The 19,359-nt window shown below is 41.1% G+C and overlaps 1 protein-coding gene across 1 annotated transcript in view; it reads left to right on the plus strand.

The window, feature by feature from the left end:
- Positions 1-1,249: 1,249 nt before the first annotated feature.
- Positions 1,250-19,359, plus strand: part of dync1li2 (dynein, cytoplasmic 1, light intermediate chain 2) — an 83,435-nt gene continuing 65,325 nt past the window's right edge. The window contains exons 1-4 of the mRNA XM_072595820.1: positions 1,250-1,415; positions 2,089-2,162; positions 2,655-2,771; positions 16,923-17,153. Of these exons, the coding sequence (XP_072451921.1) occupies positions 1,330-1,415; positions 2,089-2,162; positions 2,655-2,771; positions 16,923-17,153 (508 nt within the window). The 5' untranslated portion in view covers positions 1,250-1,329. The remainder of the gene's footprint in view (positions 1,416-2,088; positions 2,163-2,654; positions 2,772-16,922; positions 17,154-19,359) is intronic.

Consider the following 19,359-nt stretch of genomic DNA (forward strand, 5'->3'; position numbering starts at 1 on the left):
AGTTGTATAATTGCATTTCATGAGATGCGGACAACGCTGACATAGGCAACATTTATTGCCTATCCCACCTGCCCTTCCTGACAGTTTCATCCAGACTTTGGTCTTAGAGGACAGCTTGAAGAAATTGAGGTTATTCTCTGGGAAGTAAAAAAGGCTGATCTGACAGAGTACGTAGGGACAACATGTTCCCACTTGTGAAAGGAACAAGGACTCGAGGGAATATTTTAAAATAATCTAAAAATGTAAGGCTGAGGCAAGGGAATACTTTTTCACACTGAGTAGTTAGGATGTGGAATGCAGTGCCTGGAAATATGGTGGAGGCAGGTTCAGCTAGTGGGGCACTGGATGTCCATTTGGATAGAAACAGCATGCAAAGGTTAGGTTAAAAGCAAGAGATAGGCACTGGTTAATGGTGCCCTTCAATGAGCCGGCGTAGCCAGGATAGGCTGAAAGATCTCCTTCTGCACTGTAAATCTTCCGTGTTACATAGTGGACCCACAGTTGACATAGCTGGTGCTGGGAACCAGATGAGTTCAGACCGGATTCTAAACATAACCAAAGATCCCGTCGGAGGAGTAAAAGATCCCCTGAGCACTCAAAAGATCACTGGATGATTATCTTGACAGAAATGGTGTGCAGTGGTACAGGGGTAATCACAGAATCATACAGTGTAGAAGAGGCTCTTCAGCCCATCTTGACAGTAATGCTGTCACTAATACCTACAGTGGTCCTATTTTCCTGCACATGGCCTGTAGCCTTGAACGGTGTGACACTTTGTTACATTTTCCCGCCTCCACTCCAGACCCTGTCACGTGTTCCACTCTTGGATGACATGCCCCACGAGCGGTGACGTCATTTCCAAAACGTCACCAGAGGTGACGTGTTCTGCCCTGGTCATGGGGATGACGTCGCGCGACGTGTGACGTCACGGCGGACCTCACACGTGACCCTGGCGCCGTAGCGGCGCAAGGCGAGTCGTTAAACAATACATGATCATAAAGACGCTGTCAGGAGCAGCCGGAGGGATCTGTCAGTCACCTCACATTACTGTAAAACACCTGACTTTAACCCCCCCACACACCCACACACGCTCTCGTTTGTGGCTAAATCCCACCAGCGCCTGAACTATTAACAGAAAAACAAAAATAAATATTAACCCGTGTGTTAGGGTTTCGGGAATGAATTAGAATGGAGCTCTGACTTCATGTGCAGTCTTGTTGTTTTTCCCCTCAGGCGGCTGCCACGGTCTCCTCCTTCCTCCAGGGGCGGGGTCCTGCCGGACGCCTGACGTCATTGATCCGGGTCCTCGGCCGTGGCTCAGTGGCCAAGATGGCGCCTGTGGGGGAGAGGAAGGTTCTGGGCGGAGCGGCAGAGGGGCAAGAGGCAGCTGAAGAGGATGAGGGCCATAACCTCTGGTAGGTGGCGGGGAGGGGAGACCGTGCTGAGGTGGGACGGTTTCTCCCTGTATCCTTCCCCTGTCCAGGAGGGCACTGGGCGGGTATCCTCCCTCCCCACCGCCCGCCCGGGCCGGCTAGGCGGGCGGGCCCTTCTCCCTCCCGTTTCCTCTCGGTCCATCTCCCCGGAGACACAGGCCGCGGGCGGGCAGGTTTTGATTTTCATGTCTGCACACCTCTCTTCTTCCCACCCCCCCAAAAAAGTCTCTGTCTTGGTTTCTAACAACAAGCCACCTTTATTTATACAATGCCATGTCTTTCCCCTCCTCTTCCCCACCCTCTGAAGGGAAAACCCTCCACAGGGACATCAGAAAGCAAACTTAACTCTGAGCCTTGTTCATTGATGTCCCAAAAGCTTAGTCAAACGAGTAGGCATTCTCGAAGCAGCGAGGTGTAGACTGTAGGGCCCAGGAAAAGAGTTAATGAAACTGGGGTTGCTGGTGACCTGAATTAAATGAACTATTTCCACCCCCCCCCTTCCTAAAGGGCTGTTTGGTGCAGTGGTAATGCCCCAATCTCTAAGTAAGGAGCACAGGTTCAAGTCCCATCTGCTCCAGATTTGTGTCATCACATCTTTAACCACGTTGATTTACAATAAGTCTATTTTCACCTGATATCTATTCTACGTCTGCAGGACATCTATCCTGAGTGAAGTGTCCACCCGCTCTCGATCCAAATTACCCACTGGGAAAAATATCCTTGTATTAGGTAAGCCTGTGTCAAATGGAATAATGTGAAATAATTGCAATGTGCTAAACATCAAAGCTTCTGCTCTATGGGTCTGAAGGTATTTTGTGCTGTCACAATGTCAAGCAGTTGTCTCCATTTCTGTAATAAATGCAAATGTTTTGTAGTGAGGAACAAATGATGTTACATGATGCGTTGGTGTCTCTTAAACTAGCTTTTCTTTAAAAGCATAATTTCTGTGCTGTATGTGTAATTAAAGCAGACTTTTTTGAAATATGTAATCACTGCCTTCTGTAATTAAAAATGAATGCTGTAAAAACTCAGATCTAGCCGCTTCAGTGGAGAGAGAAGCAGACTCCAATATGATTTTCTTGAAACATTGTGCCTTGTGTATTGGGCAGGGCTATTTGTATCAGCCTGCTGTTTTTGCTGTTCCTGCAGTTGTTTTTATTGTTTCTGTAATGCAGCTATTGCCTTTCAATGACTGCTAATGAATGCTAACTCTCTCTGTAGGTGAAGATGGCTCAGGCAAGACAACACTTATGGCCAAACTCCAGGGTGCAGAGCACTACAAGAAAGGGAGGGGATTGGAGTATTTGTACCTAAATATACATGATGAAGACAGAGATGGTCAGTGAGTCATCTGTTAAAAACAGCATGATGATTGTGTGTCTGTGTGTCAAGTGCTGCTGTGTTATATGAGGGATTGGGTTAGAAGCACATCACAGCAGAATTTGATCTGGTGTGTGATGTCATTCTACCACATTTAATTTTATTCTTGTTATTTCCTTTTTTTTATTTTCACCCAGTGAAGTGAGTTTAAATGCTGAAATATGAGCTGATCTGGTGGTTGAAAGGTGTTTAGTTTTTTTTATGCAAGTCACTATTGGGAAACTCTAATCAAAATGGCTTCTCTCACTTCTCTGCATCAATCCTATCTCCCCGCCTGCCCACCTTTTGTGGCTCAACAAATATTGCCTTCAAGTGGCAAAAACCAAACTGACCTGTAGGTGGACCTTAGGATGGCATGGTGGCTGAGTGCTGCCTTACAGCAGCAGGGATTTGGGTTTGGTTCTACCATCTGGTGACTGTGCGGAATTTGCACATTCTACCCGTGTCTGCATGGGATTCCATTGGGTGCTGCAGTGTCCTTCCACAGTCCAAAGGCATGCAGGTTAGGAGAGTGAGGACTGCAGAAGCTGGAGATCAGAGTCAAGAGTGTGGTGCTGGAAAAGCACAGCAGGTCAGGCAGCATCCGAGGAGCAGGAGAATCGATATTTCAGACATGATTCCTGTTGAAGGGCTTATGGCTGAAACATTGATTCTCCTGCTCCTTGGATACTGCCTGACCTGTGTGCTTTTCCAGCACCCTACACTCAATGCAGGTTAGGTGGGTTGGCTGTGCTAAATTGTCCATAAATCTAGGAATGTGTAGGTTAGGTGGATTAGCCATGGGAAATGCCTGGTTACAGGAATGGGATAGGGGGTGAATCTTGGTGGGATGCTCTTCAGAAGGTTGGTCTGGACGTGATGGTCCTAATGGCCTACTTCTATACTACAGGAATTCTGAGTAAACCCAGGCATTCCTGAGATGTAAACTGTTGAGATACACTTGCTAAGCCACTTGGAATATCTTGAAAATCTGAAGTTTGTGTGTTTCAGAGATAGAGCTAGAAAATGTGTGATTTGACTATAACTGAAGCAATGATCAACCAACCAATTGAATTTGTTTTGAACTGTGTCAGATAAACTTTTGTTTTGAAGTGACAAAGAAAGTGGTGTGTGCAAGTTGATGTTTTTCATTGCAGATGGTTACGTTTGGAATGTGTCTGAAATGGGTACAAAGCAATGTGAAATCCAGAATGATATCTGCATGTTGTGTTATGAGAGTTTTGTTATTTTCCCTTTTTTTTACTGTTTTAAGTGGAATTCTGTTTTTGACTACTTACCTGTATCAAGTGAGAGCATCTTTTCAGTGCCACCGTTTGTTGTGAAAACTTAAGATTGTGTCATTGCTAAGATTAATAATATTAAATTGTGTGACAGAGCGCTGGATGGTGAATTGTTTTCTATAAATGTTCTGGGTCTCTGAATTGCTCACCATGCATTGTTACACAAGTCTATCAAGATGAAAAAAGTGAAAGATTTGATTCCCACTGAGATGATTTTAACAGTTCAAGTGCTCCCATTAAATAATATTCTTGTTGGTTAATGGAAAGTTGTTTGTATTTGGCAGTAATGAGGGCAGGTTTGGGTTTGTTCATGAGATCATATCTAACACAATTACATCCTGAAAATCTGGAAACTTGCTGATGGTGGAACTAGACAACAGTAAGAATCATTCCCTCGGTGGGGAAGAAATAATTCAAAATTATTATAAAATGTATAATTTGTGAAAGTAAGAGCGCTGTGATGTTGCCTCAAAATAATGCTGATTGGAAAGCTGTTCTAGGCCTTTTGCTGTTCATTTTGTTCAGACAATCTAGTTGGCTTCACTAGTCATTTCCACAAACCTGGTTATGAGAGATAGAACATAGAACATTACACCGCAGGACAGGCCCTTCGGCCCTCGATGTTGTGCCAACCTGTGGAACTAACTTGAAACCCATCTAACCTTCACTGTTCCATTCTCATCCACATGCCTGTCCAATGACCATTTAAATGCCCTTAAAGTTGGCGAGACTATAATGTTGCAGGCCGTGTGTTCCATGTCCCTATGGTGCAGTTATTGTGGAACTGTGTACTAGAGTTTTGTTTGTAGGTGCCGTCTAAAGTTCTTTGCAGTATTGTATTTCAGTACATTTTAATTCATTCATGACTGCTTAAATGATATACATGCTAAAGAGCCAGGAGATAAACTGGGACATAATTGAGTTTGGGGATTGACATATGGACACCCACAGTAAGGATCAAGTTAGAATATAATCAATAGATAACGAGTACAGGACTTCCATATATAATTTAGCTTGAATGTGTATTACTGATAAGTGTTCTGCTTTAAGTGTTCTGGTTTTTGGGTGAGATTGAGGTATTCGCTGTCTGAGTGGCTGAGCTGAATGTGAAAGGTTGTTTCATTCTTGCCAATAAAACTGAGCTTTGGACTTCATATCCTCTCTGCTACAAAGGCAGCCTATATTGATTTACACAACATCGTGCACTTAAGCTCATGTTTCAAGGCTTCAACCATTCTTTAGTCACCTGCAGATTCAACTATTCCTGTACTGTCCTGAGGACTTCTCAGCCAGTGCATGTTCTAAAGTTCAGCTCATCTGAAACTCTGGCCCTACATCCTGCCCTGTTCACATTCATGTTCGTTGGCTCCTGATCTCTCAGCACCCTAATGTAAAATTCTCTTTTGCCTAGACCACTTCAAGGCATAAGCCCTGCCATTCTGACTTGCAGCACCATAAACCCCTTGACCGTTGCCTTCAACCACACACCATCACTGCTTCCCACCTTCTATGCTCATCCTTCAAATTAATCTTTCCCATGTTTATGGATACACCTCTTAATGCCTCTTCCTTTGACTGGGTGTCCATTTATTTCTGATCATACCTCTGAAATGCCTTCAGATCTTAGGATCAAACTCATTCCTAGTTAGTCATATTAATTTAAAGTTTAATGTCCATATTCAGCTTATCTTGCCTACTTCAAAGATTTGGGTAATTCCACCTGTAGGTACCTCTGTTCCTGCATTCTTTTTAAAATTGCTGTAAATAGTACTATTTGGTGTAGTATACAGTGACCTGTCATTACCTGTCAGCCTGTACTTAAGAATTCATTTCCTGAGTGTATATATGGGCAATTTTTTTTTGGAGTGACAGGATGAGATGAAAGGCTCTTTAAAGATATTCACTTTAGTTGAGGAGTATGGGTCAAGAAAACTGGCTGAACATTTTAGAAAGAAATCTACCCCTGCCTCAGCTGGAGTCTGGTGTCCAGTTCTGGGCCTTGCGTTTTCACAAGAATCTCAGGCCTTTGAGTGTGCACTGGAGATTGATTAACTGCTACTGGACTGCATACAAAGACTCTGGAAACTTGAGTGGAGATTTGAGAGCAAATCTTGAGTTTTGAACGAGTAAGTGTGGCACAGCTGTTTTCAGTGACAGAGGGTCAGTAACCAGGCGATACGATTGGTAAAAGCACCAGAAGCAACATGAGGAAAGGGTTTCATGTGGCGAGTTATGAGCTGGAATGCTGTACATGGAAGGGGTGGTGGATGCAGATTCAGTGATAACTTTGAAAGTGAAATTGACTGAATGCTTAAAAAGGATGAATTTGCTGGCTGAGACGAGGAACAAGGTGGATGGTTCTTTCGAGGACTTGGAGCAGACTTCTATGACTTTGACCCTATCACTTTCATCTCTTGTAGTCCTTTTGCCTTCCAACCATCCCATGCTCCCTTCAGTTTTAGCCTCTTATATGTCTCCGCTTCTTATTAGTTCACGCTTAGCAGCTGTGCCTTCAGATGCTGACACTTGGAGCACTGGAATTGTCCCTGTGCTGCCCCAACCCAGATTTTCTGCCCCTCTACCTCTTTTTCCAGGAAGATAATCTTTTAAACCTCCTAAAATCTTTGGCCTCCTGTTTGGATTGTCCTCATTTATTTGTCTGAATGTAGGTTTGATGATTGTTCCTTTTGAAGTACTTTGGGATGGTTTATTAATATGGTTACCAATAGATGCAATTTTTTAAAGACATAGTTTAAATTCCAATTCTTAAATAAAGGGCAAGAGAGAGTTTGATCTGAACAATTACTGAATGCTAGTTTCATTACAATTCTCTGATCGCTGTTGCCTGCAAAACTACTTTTACTGACTCGAGACAGGGTTTATATATTAAAAGTTGCTTTTAAGCTGTTGGACACTTAGCCTGGTGTGTTTATGAAGGTGTAGGTGTGTACTGTATCTTTTAAGACAAAGGAAGCTAGCAAGTACTGACCAAAAGCGCACATTACTGGACAAAGTAAAAATGTAATACTTAGTTGAAACAAATAGCTGGCATTGTGTTGCAATGGAACAAAAACAAATTTCAATTTGGTCCATCAGTTTAAATTATGTCCCAGATACCAAAATCCAATCAAATTTGAATTTATTGTTTTGATGACATCAAACCCAATGAAATGATCCGATGTTTTGGGGTATAAAATCAGATATTTTGAATAGTGAGAGGGAAAGCTGCCAAGTACCAACAAGTACAGACTGCTAGCCAAATAGCTCTTTGAAAGGTACCTGTCCATAAGTCAGATTGTGCAGCAGAAGACCGAAGGTCCACGGGAGGAAGGTCGATTTGAAACGTAATTTTTTTTTTGTAAATCTTAATTGGGTTTTTTTTTAATTGGGCCAGTATTATGGAGTGGGAGGTAAATGATGGATTTAAAAGAAAGGAGTTGTAAATAGTTAACGTTCTCTTTTTCACTTAGAATAAATTTGTTAATTTTTAGTTTAAATAATGAAATCTGGGATAATTCTTTGCCTCAAAATGTAACAGATTATGGCGCGAGGTGAGCTTCTGTGTGTCGGGTTTACATTAGCAGAGGGGTTTAACCCATGTCATAACAGGTATCCTTTGAGCATCTTGCTTTTATGTCATCCTTTTTCTTGCTGCATGCCACACTTTGGCAACAGCATCCAAAAACATGTTTGGGTTTGTGTAGACGCTAACAATGCACAGCTCCAAGTCACAGTTATCTTTCACCACCTCTCCACTGTCTAAATTGTCTGAATTCTTGTCTGACGTCCAATACTGGTTGAGCAGGAATGTTTAGCAACTACACATTGGGAACACCAAAGCTGCGCCATTTCGACTCTCTTGGTTCCTTCACCCAGCAGTCTGACTGAACCAGGCTTTTCATAATCCTTGCACCATGTTTAACCCTGAGATGAGCTCCAACTGCCTATTCCATATGAGCATTACATATTTCCATTTTTTGATGTTACCCAATGTTGCCCCTGCCTCAGACTGTTTGCTTCTGAAGCTCTCATCCGTGCTGTCATTAGCTTCAGACTTGACTTTTCCAACATTCCTCTCTCATATTGTACCCTTTGTAAATTTCAAGTCATCCAAAACTTAGGCTAAGACCTGTTTGTGGAAAATGTAAGGACTCAAGTGGGCCACTTGACCCATGCAGCCAAACTCCACCTTTTAGCTCTTACCCTGTAGCTTATGGAACTTCGAGTACATCTCTAGTTAAAAATCACGCAACGTAGTTATAGTCCAACAGGTTTATTGGGAGGTACAAGCTTCTTTAGTGCTGCTCCTTCATCAACTAGTTTGTGGGGCAGGATCATAGGAATAGGATTTATAGCAAAAGATCAGTGTCATCAACATTGCTGTTAAGTCTTAATCACTTAGAATGGGAATGCAGGTTTCGATTGATTAATGTGTAAATCGCAGAACTTCTTTCAAGTCACATTCCTGAGATAACTTAAGGTTCTTTCAGAAAAAAAGTGACATCCTAGCTCAGACAATGCATTAAAGGTGAGGTTAAAGTCTGTCTGTACTCTAACGTTGAAGCAGACTGGATCTATTTCCAAAGTAGGAATTTATAAAATGTCACTAGAATTGACTGCCTCAGAAGAAGGGTCATTGGACTCAAAGCGTTAACTGTCATTCTCTGTCCACAGTTGCTGCCAAACCTGAGTTTGTCCAGCAATTTCTGCTTTAGATGTTGAGAAAGATGCTAAGGAATATCTTTTCCAGAACATGGGAAATATCTGAAATTTTTTACCCCACAGTTTTTTTTAGATTAGGTTAGATTACATTACAGTGTGGAAACAGGCCCTTCGGGGGCCACACCGACCCGCCGAAGAGTAACCCACCCATACCCCTACATTTACCCCTTACCTAACACTACGGGCAATTTAGCATGGCCAATTCACCTGACCTGCACATCTTTGGCCTGTGGGAGGAAACCGGAGCACCCGGAGGAAACCCACGCAGACAGTGGGAGAACGTGCAAACTCCACACAGTCAGTCGCCTGAGGCGGGAATTGAACCTGGGTCTCTGGCGCTGTGAGGCAGCAGTGCTAACCACTGTGCCACCATGTTGCCCACGGTGCATGATCACAAACTATTTAGAGGAGGTAGCTAGATTTTTGAAATATTGAGGTTCTGAAGAGTATGAGGAGTTGAGGCAGGTCAGCCATGATCTTACAGAATGGTGAGACAAGCTTGAGAGGCTGAATTGCTTACACGTGTTGTCATTTCTTACGTTCTTCAGAATATTTGCTAGATTGATTTACAGATTGAGTTGTCTATCTGGATTTTCACCCTTTCATCTTCCATTCTGTTTATAGCTGTTTCTTTAAATATAATGATTTACTATGCATTTTCCCTTTCGTATCTTGAACTTTTGTCATCTTTGGCCTTGTGTGTTTTAAAGTGCAGATATCTGGGAAAGTGCTCCAATAGTATGGTGGACTTATCCACTTAACAAAAGTAAAGCATTGTAGGTTTGAGAAACTGCAATAATATTGAGTTGAAACAGTGCTGATATACAGTGCTCAATACAGTTTTAAATTGGCTTCAGTATTTTGTCATATTATTGCTCCTCTTTTAGGTGTATGTTCTTTTACATGCATAATTAAATACTGTCTAATATTGTCATGTCCATGTGTGAAAGAGACTTTATTTATTGATAAACATTTAAATTAATAATATCCTTTCACCAATACACTTTGACACCCTGACAAGAGTTGGTTGGTGTCTAGCAATGGATTGATTAATTGGAATTTTTTGATATTATTTTTGAGGCAAGTGTTGTCCAGGATATTGAAACTTGTATATCAGTCATGATGTGTGATCTTTATTCATCAGATCAGGCATATAAGATCTTATCCTTTTTGAAGGATAGCATCTGGACATTGACCTGTAGCTTTCAGGTTAAGTGTCAGCTACAAACTATGAACAAATTTAGATGAAAGAAAAATCAGACATTCTTACCATAACCTGCAAGCACTCTTAGGAAATAGTCAAGTGTTCTGTAAGTTGCTTAAACATAATTCTCTCAAACGTATAGGTATTGAATTGTTTCTTATGCTCCCTAAAATAGCTTTCTGAAAGATGTTGCTCTTGAAGTTTGTCTAATGAAAAATAGATTCTAGTTGAGCAATAATTAATGTAATGCTGACAGATGTACATTAAGATGCAACAATGAAGGATTGAAGACACAGGCTACATGCTCCCTTCTGATCCACATAGCACATGCTGGAAATGCTTTGAGCTATTTCACTTGGTGTTTATATATTTGGGAGTTTAATTCTGTCCATCATGAGGGAAACCTAATTTAACAATAAAATTCCTGCTGTGTGGCACTATCAATCTGTTAGTGCTTAAAGTTTGGAAACAGCAGAATAGAATATTTTAATTCTCTTTGTAATATTGAATGTGGTCATGAAAAGTGACTTAACCCAACGTTCTCCTCTGGTCACAAAACTTACATATCTGGATGATAATTGGTTTACTGAAAAATTGTCATGGTAGCAGGTGTTGAATTGTGATGAGAATGCAAATAAAACAAGAAACGATAAATAACATAGTTTCTAACATTAAAATGTGTAAAGTGAAAAAAATACAGTTAAAGATACTTTGCTGTACAAATATAAATTTGCGGGTCTGCTTAATTAACACGAATGAAAAGTCTACGGACTACAAAGCATCCGTAGATTGTTATCATGTTGAATTCATTCATTGCTTAAGTGCTATTTAGGAATCTTATAAAGTAGGGGATTAAGCTATCTCCTGGTAAAGTTCTACTATATCTTTATTTGTAGAATGGCATGTCTTCTACATGCGGTTATATAGTTGTAGTGCGCCCTCATGATGGTAGTGTGTTTATGTATTGCAATCATCTTGCAGCTTATGATGGACTGTTTTGGTTCAACCAACTTGTGCAGTCTTTGATGTCAGCTGCATGGTGCTGGCTGGATGCTGAATGGCACTTCGACATCCCTTGCACTTTGTGGGTTGGAATAATCAACAGTGGTCAGACAGGACTCCAATCCAGCACAGAATGGAACATGTGGTACAGGGAAACCAGACTCCAGGAGGGTTCCAGGCTACAGAAAATAAAATTGGATGAACAATTTAGGACAAAGGGCTAGTTGCCTTCAAAAATTAGTATCTGGGGAACTACAGCTGCTGGTTCCCAATGGCTCAAAGTGAAATTCTGTTTTTGGTTTGTTATCAAAAGCCTTTTTTTATAAATGGAGAGGGCAATCATAATTTACTCTTGTGAATATCTTTCCTTATTGTAACAATTAAATTTTATTAAATTCCAGGGTTTTTCTTTCCTCATTCTATCTGAAAGTTTAGTTAGTGATTCAACTATTCTGTGAAGAATTATATTCTAACATCAATCCTAAACTTACCATTATCTACTATGCCACTCCAGTGTGTTTTAATATTTTGGGTGAAGTTTGCTTTTTACTATCTAGATGCCTCAGGAATATTTCTCCAGTCAGAAAGTGAAATTTCTACAATATTTTTCCTTCTAATTAATTTCTTCTGTGGCTCCTTTCTGCATGTTAAATGGGATTTATGAATCTTTGCTATGAAAATTATATTGCAACATCCTTGGCGATGTCCTTTTCTTTAACTGAGTCTGAGGCAAATTGCATACACTGCGGTGTCATTCGTCCTGCTAACGCGAATCATTTAAAAAATGTGAATGTCAGGAGCTTTTAATACATCTTACCAATGGTGATCATTCCTGCACTCTGATCTCCTTTGAGCTTTTTTTTTGTCCTTTTCTATTTCCTGGAACCATACCTTACTGCTGTGGCTTTTTATTTTGTTTTCGATCATTCTTATCTAGGTAACTGCGAATGTATAAACTTTTCCTTTGTTCCTTGCTTCCTTTGCCAGCATTTATTACCCATTCCTACTTACCCTTGAGAATTTGGTGAGCTACCACCTTAAACCACTGTATTTTGGTGTAGATAAACCAATGTGCTATTAGGCAGTTCCAGGAATATGTTATGTTCCCAAGTCACAATTGTGAATGGTTGGAGAGAAACTTGCAGGCAGAGATGTTCCTATGTATTTGCTGCTTTTGTTCTTGTAGCAGTTGTGGGTTTGAAAAGCACTTTGAAGAAGCTTTGGTGAATTTCTGCAGTGCATCTTGTAGGTAGTACACTACTGCTACTGAATGTTCCTGTTGGAGGGAGTGAATACTTGTGAATATGGTGCCAAATAAGCTGGTTGCTTTGTCCTGGATGGTGTTGAGCTTCTCAGGTGTTGTTGGAGTTACACTCAATCATGAAAATGGGCATTATTCTATCACACTCTTGTGCTTTGTGAATGGCAGACATGCTTTGGGGATTCAAGAGGTGAGTAACTTGGTTCAGGATTCCTGGCCTCTGACATGCTGAATAATTTGTGTGGCTAGATTGTTTGTTTCTGGTTGATGGTTGCCCCCAGCAGTCTGATAGAAACTGTTGATTGAACCTGGATGTCAAATTGAACTTGTGATGTGCTCTGGGTTGTTTGACTGTTTAAAAGATCAATCTGGCAACTCACATCAGTGAACCAAAGTGTGGTCAAAAGATGTAGCCTTTAGGGGTGACTTAGGAGGAGAGACGAATCAGAGCTCTTACAGTGTGGAAGGAGGCCATTCAGCTCATCAAGTCTGCAATGAACTTGCGAAGAGCATCCCACCCAAATACAGCCTGCATCCTAACCCTGTAACCTTGTATTTACCATAGCACCTAGCCTCTAGGTCCATGGACACTACGAGGCTATTTGGCACGGCCAGTCCACCTAACCACATTTTTTGGACTGTGGGAGGAAACCCAGTAAAATCCATGCAGACAGTGGGAGAATGTGCATCAAACCTGGGTCCCTGACATTGTGAGGCAGCAGTGCTAGGCACTGAACCGGCCCAAGTGAAAAGTTTTTTATCAGTTCCAGAACGGAGGACTTGGACAGCTGAAACCACAGCCACCAATCGCAGGCAAAGGAAGTTGTGAAGGTGTAAGATGCCAGAATGGGAGCAATTGTAGAGTTGGAGTTGGCAGCAGCAATTGTTTTGCATGCTGTTGATCGGAACCATTGCATTCTGAGCAGATATGTAAATATATAATTTCATTAGTTTGAAATTACAAAATGCAATAAGTTGTCAGAATCAGGACTGACAATCACCTCTCCCCATTCAAAACAAGCAATCTAACCCAATAGCTGCAAAGTGCCAGTGCAATGTACGTGCTGTCAATCCAGCTTGCGTCAAGTAGTTTATTTCGGAGCTGTATCTTTTTAGTATGTCTGATTCAGGTGCTACATAATACACTAGTTTTATCTACTCTGCCTTCAAGGATTAAGATCTACCTAACTATCTACCTAACTTTCTACCATCTGCAGTCACTTTTATGTGAAAAAAGTATTTTAGAAAACAGTCATTGTAAATGTTTAGTGTTAAACTCTGATCAGAGAGGCGTCAAGGATGCATTCTCCCTTCGAAGGGATAGAGAAGGATCACTGGATAGATTTTGAAAGCTGGAAATCTGAGGGTTAAGAAGGCACAATTTTAAATTGGATCATGACTACGGACAAGAAAATGCAGACGCACACTGGTAAAAGTGAAATCTACGAGTAATATTGAGTCAAAAAATTCTTTTGAAAGTCTGATATGTTCCTGGACTGGCCAGTATTCCAAACTGTTTGGAATTGGTTTGTGAAAGGGTAGTGAAGACATAAGTTATGCTAACAGCTTCTTTTGGGGTAGGAGATGTGGAAGAAATCTTTGTTTCTCTTTTTATAAGCTTGTGATTTCAGTATATGCGAGTTGTTTGTCTGTTTATCTGACTTGAATTCCATGTCTCCGTGTGAAGTCTGTATCTATTCTAAACCAGCCACTGCAATATATCAAATTACCCTTCCCACACTTGTGTAATGGAATGCATGGGATAGAAATCATGTCAGTGAGTTGGTGGATAATAGGAAGTTCAGGCATTCCTTCATGTCTGGCTATTAACCCTCAAACAGGCTGTAGAACGTGGCAGTATGAAAAGACTTAAGGCAACTCATAAACCTCTTCAAATGTTTGTATTTCTTTCTTTCTGGAATTGTTGGTAGGAGAGCATTCCTTTTGCAACTTATGTATAAACTGCAATGGTGACTCAGTACTTGAATGATAGACGAACTTCATCACTTGAAGCTCAATGTAGGAGAACACAATCATGTTAAGTATGTTGTGTTCAAATTTACCTTTTGAAAGTAGCTGGTAGATTTTGAAATATTGTTTTGTCTTGCATCCATGTGTACTTAATAGCCTGTTTCTGTGCTGATAAAGCTCTGCAATTCATTTCAATACAAATCAGATTTGGGTTGCCAAATGGTAGGATTCTTTGCTTTTTTTGGTGAGGAATATAGGGAATGAAATGAAGCCTCACAGATTTAATGGTTTCCCTCTCCACCGTCGTCATTGTGTCAAATGGTATTTTTATTGGAACGGTTTACTCAACAGCATGTTTTGTATTTTGTTGTTGATGATACCTCGGTGTGCCGTCACTCAGATTTCTCATCTTGACTAAAGTGACATTACCAGAATCTCCCCTGTTTGTGCTGAATGCCATAAGAAGTTTCACAGGAGTATCATCAAACCAAATTTCAACACTGAACCACATCAGGCATTAGGGAAAGTTTGTCAAAAGCTCCTTCAAAGCAGTAGGTTTTTTAAGGACCATGAAAAGGAAGTTGAGGTGGAGGAGGAGGAGAGCAGTTCAGGGAGGCCATTCTAGAGCTTAGCTTCAGCTGCTAAAGACTATGCTGCTCATGGTGGAGCAATAAAAATAAAAAGTCAGGGATTAAAAATCAGCCAGTTAGTAATGAACATCCCAGATTCAAGATCAGATCTGTCTTGAGAACAGCGTTTGATGGCTGCATATGGATTTATGTTGAGAGTGAGTATGTTCGTCCATAGTTTACACTGAGTCATTTCCATTTGTGTAAAATGGTTACCTGACGCAGTTATGATATCTTTTAAATTGGAATAGCAAATTGATACTCTCTGCCCAGGCTAAAGTAGGGAGTGGCCACCTTAGTCCCTCTGGCATTTGCCAGTAAGCATCTGTCAACTTGTAAACGTTCCAGATTGGAGCAGAATCTAGCTATGCCATTGAATGTGGTTTTATGGTGTTGATCCAATGCAGACCCTGTATCAGCCTTAGTGCTGACTAAGATTGAAATCTGTATTCTGCTTTTTTTTAAAAGAAGTGTACATAATGGTGAGAATTCATTTTGAGATGCTTGATTCCAATACTTAAAGCTTGAATTTGTTGCAGTTAGCATTTCTGATCACTAACAAGAGAATTCAAGCATTAAGACTTTGGTAACACCCATATGCAGCATGTTTCACCTCCCTGGATGTGGTGGTTCCGTCCTTCCCCTCAGGCTATTGTCTTCACGTCAATGGTTGTAATATGAGCAGGTGATGCCCTGGTTGTATACTTTCCCCTCAGAAAATTCACTGTATTTCATCTGCGAATGCAGTTAGCATTGCTGTTAACTCTCAGAGAATTTAGAGGGATATCCCTATAACAAAGTCTTTTCTAGGACCCATATGTTGCTACCCACTGTTTTCCTTCACAGTTGCATCTTTTCTCAGCTTCTTCAGGAATTAATTCCCCAGCAGTCCTGCAAACGAGCCAGTGACACCCTGAATAGGTGGGAACCAGCGTTAAAAAACATATGCAGTGACAGGATTAGGTCATATGATCCTGTTAATATGGCTGATCTTTAACCTTACCTGCACTTTACTGCCCTTGCCACATTTCACCTTAATCTTTTATGTTTAAAAAAACTTAATTCAAGCTAATAAATTATTACCAATACTGTGTGTGCATGCACACGTTATTATTTATTTGTCAATGTTTAAAAATGTGCATGGAGGTTTTGGTTGATACTTAGCCTCTTGCATTATTAGATTAGATCTTGGCTGATATTTTAATTTTAACTCATCCTGATGCCTTGTCTAACAAAAAGCTAAATTTCTCCATTTTGAATGGTTTAATTGACCCCACCCCCAACCTCCAGTTTCAACAGATGTTTGGATAGAGTGTTCCATTCTTCCACATTTCTTGAATGAATATGAGCGTCCTGACATCACTCCTGAACACCTGGCTCTAATTTTAAATGTTCTGGACTTTTTCAAGAAAGGAAATATATTCACTATTACTCCCTTTTTAATCATCTCAGAGATATGTAAAATATTTGTGTAGGATTTACAGTTGAATAAGGAATAGGATGGAATACCAGAGATCTCACAAACTTTGTTTCACTGTTGAGTTTTGGTTGGGAATGGTGGGGTGATGTTTAACTTAACAAGCAGGCCCAGAGGTGTCTCGTCTTGAGATATCAGCTCAAATCCTACCATGACACCCGGGGATAGTAATGATGACCAGGTAACAACTGAATTGTTGTAAAATCCTTTATTATTCCTTGGTGTGGGTGTCACTGGCTAGATCAGTGTTTCTTGTGTATCCTTAATTGCCTTAGAGGAGATTGTGGTGAGCTGCATCTTGAAGCACTGCAGACCGTGTAGTGTCGGGACAGTGGCAGTGCTGTTAGGAATAGAATTGCCAAATTTTGATCCAGTAACAGTGATTTAGTGCCATAATCTGATTCACCAATGTATTGAACATGTGACCAAATATTGTGATATTGCTCAATTTTTTTTGTAATAACAATGCATTTTGTCTATAGTCTAAAGGTTGAGCTTTCCAGGCTGACTAGCTCCTGTGTTTTAATCTGTATGGGTAATCCTAACTGTGTTTCTCTCCACAGATCACACACGATGTAATGTATGGATTCTAGATGGTGAGCTGTATCACAAAGGCCTTCTTAAGTTTGCAGTTTCTGCAGACAACTTAAACAACACATTAGCGGTCTTTGTGGCAGACATGGCCAGGCCTTGGACTATCATGGATTCTTTGCAGAAATGGGCCAGTGTATTGCAGGAGCACATCGACAAACTGAAAGTCCCACCTGAAGAAATGAGGGAACTGGAACAGAAATGTGAGTATGGTTTTTTTATTATTGATGTGGAATAATAAGTTCAGTTCACTTAGTTTCCCTGTGTTGCTTTGAGTTGGGTGGGATGCACTGGAGAAAATGTTACCATACTGCCTTCTAGCTCAGGTGCATTCTGCAAGAACTATTCAAGGCTAGACACATCTAGTGCTGATTTGGAGCTGTTCTTTCCATTCATGACTTGGTGTGCGTGTACAGCTTGTGATAAGGTCCAGTTTTTGATATTATTATCTCGGTTGCAATGATTGGTTTTGCTAACCTGGTTAGATGGGTTACTTCTGAAATTCTGGAAAGTAGTCTCCAGAAAGGTGAAAAGTTTTTTTTTGCTTTGGATTAAATTTGATTTGTACTTTAGAGAATGACAGCTAAAACAACAAAGAAAGGTGACAGCTGGAAATGTTCTGGAGGATCTTGATATGGTCCTGTCTTGTTTTGACATGGTGCAGAGAAAGATAGGCCCAGTGCATTAGGAAATGCTGTTACTCACTGCTCTACCCTCTACCTACACTCTCAGAAGATCTTTGATAGATCAAATGCACTGAACTTTGCAAATGGATGAGTTTATGTTCTCAAAGATACAATTGTTTTCAGTTTTATGATGCTGTATTACTTGTTTCATGATGCTTGCTGGAGGTTGAGCTTCGTTGCCACGAGGGCATGGGTCAGGCTGGTAGTTGTGGTAGTGCATCAATGTGGAGGTTGAAGTCCTACTGTGGCAAATTGTGAAATTAAATTCCAGGGAGTTTGTGGGCTCATATCCTCAGAAGGTATAAATAAAGTAATTTTTTTCAAACATCTATGGAAACTTACAATATACCCTGCTTCAGTCCTTGAGATCAAAACATGCTGAAGACCAGACCTAAAGCTCTCAAGCCTTTATCACGGCCATTACCTTTGAGGACCTGTAAACTTGATTAACATTTTTGGATTTTGGAGCTGGTTGATGCTGAGGGCTTTTGGGTTTCTGAGATCTTGGTCCAAAACTGAACCAAAGCAAATGTCACTTGGTGGTACAGTGGCTCAGTGGTTAGCACTGCTGCTTCACAGTGTAAAGGACCCAGGTTCAATTCCAGCCTCAGGCGACTGTCTGTGTGGAGTTTGCACCTTCTTCCTGTGTTTGTGTGGGTTTCCTCCCACAGTCTAAATCCAAAGATGTGCAGATTGGGTGAAATGACTGTGCTGCATTGCTCATGCGTTCAGGGATGTGTAGGTTTAGATGCGTTAGTCAGAGATAAATGTAGAGTAAAAGGTAGGGGAATGGATCTGGTTTGGTTACTCTTCGGAGGGTCAGTGTGGACTTGTTGGGCCAAATGGCCTGTTCTACGCTGTAGGGCTTCTGTGATTTGCTGGCTGGTTGCAAAGGCTCTGCATTCTTCATCTAGAAAACATAATTATGTTGCAGAAATAAACTGTTTTTCCAACTTTGCTGGTTTCACCCCAGAGTATAATGGTGCCGCACTTCAACCAATGACATCACAGCATGACAATAATGTGGCTGTGTGCATATATGTCAACTTGGGGAATGGCCTCAGGGGAATAAATGAGTAGACTCCAGATTTCCACTCAATAACTGGCTTCCCTAACTCTGAAATCAGAAATACCTTGGTTCCCTGTCTGAAAAATCCTTTCATTTAATAAAACAGTTAAAACCATTGAATCCCTAAGTGTGGAAGTAGGCCATTCACTCCACTGAGTCCACACTGTCCGTCTGAAGAACATCCTGCCCAGACCCACTGATTACCCAATACCTTTATGCCTGCATTTCCAATGGCAAACCCACCTATTCTGCATATCCCTGCACGTTATGGAGCAATTTATCAGGACCAATCCACCTAACCTTCACACTTTGATCTGTGGGAGGAAACTGGAGCACCCAGAGGACATCCACAGAGAGCATGTGCAAACTCTGTGTACAATTGCCTGAGGCTGGAATCAAACCTTGGTCCCTGTGCTACCTATTTCCAGAGGTTTGCAGAGGTGTTTGCTTGAAAAGTGACTCTTGAACTGATCATGTTGCTTTGGCAGCTGACCAAAATAATTGGACAGTATGTATTAAAGATGCAGCTTAACTTCAGTTCCACACACGTCTGGGAACCCCTTTCGCCATGTTGTCAGTCTGTTTCTGGCTTCTTTTCCACTATTCCATGTCAAAGATGACCAAAGGATCAGGCTCTTTGCTGGCTCAGTGGTA

Source organism: Chiloscyllium punctatum, chromosome 26, assembly GCF_047496795.1.
Source record: "Chiloscyllium punctatum isolate Juve2018m chromosome 26, sChiPun1.3, whole genome shotgun sequence".
NCBI classification, from domain to species: Eukaryota; Metazoa; Chordata; class Chondrichthyes; order Orectolobiformes; family Hemiscylliidae; genus Chiloscyllium; species Chiloscyllium punctatum.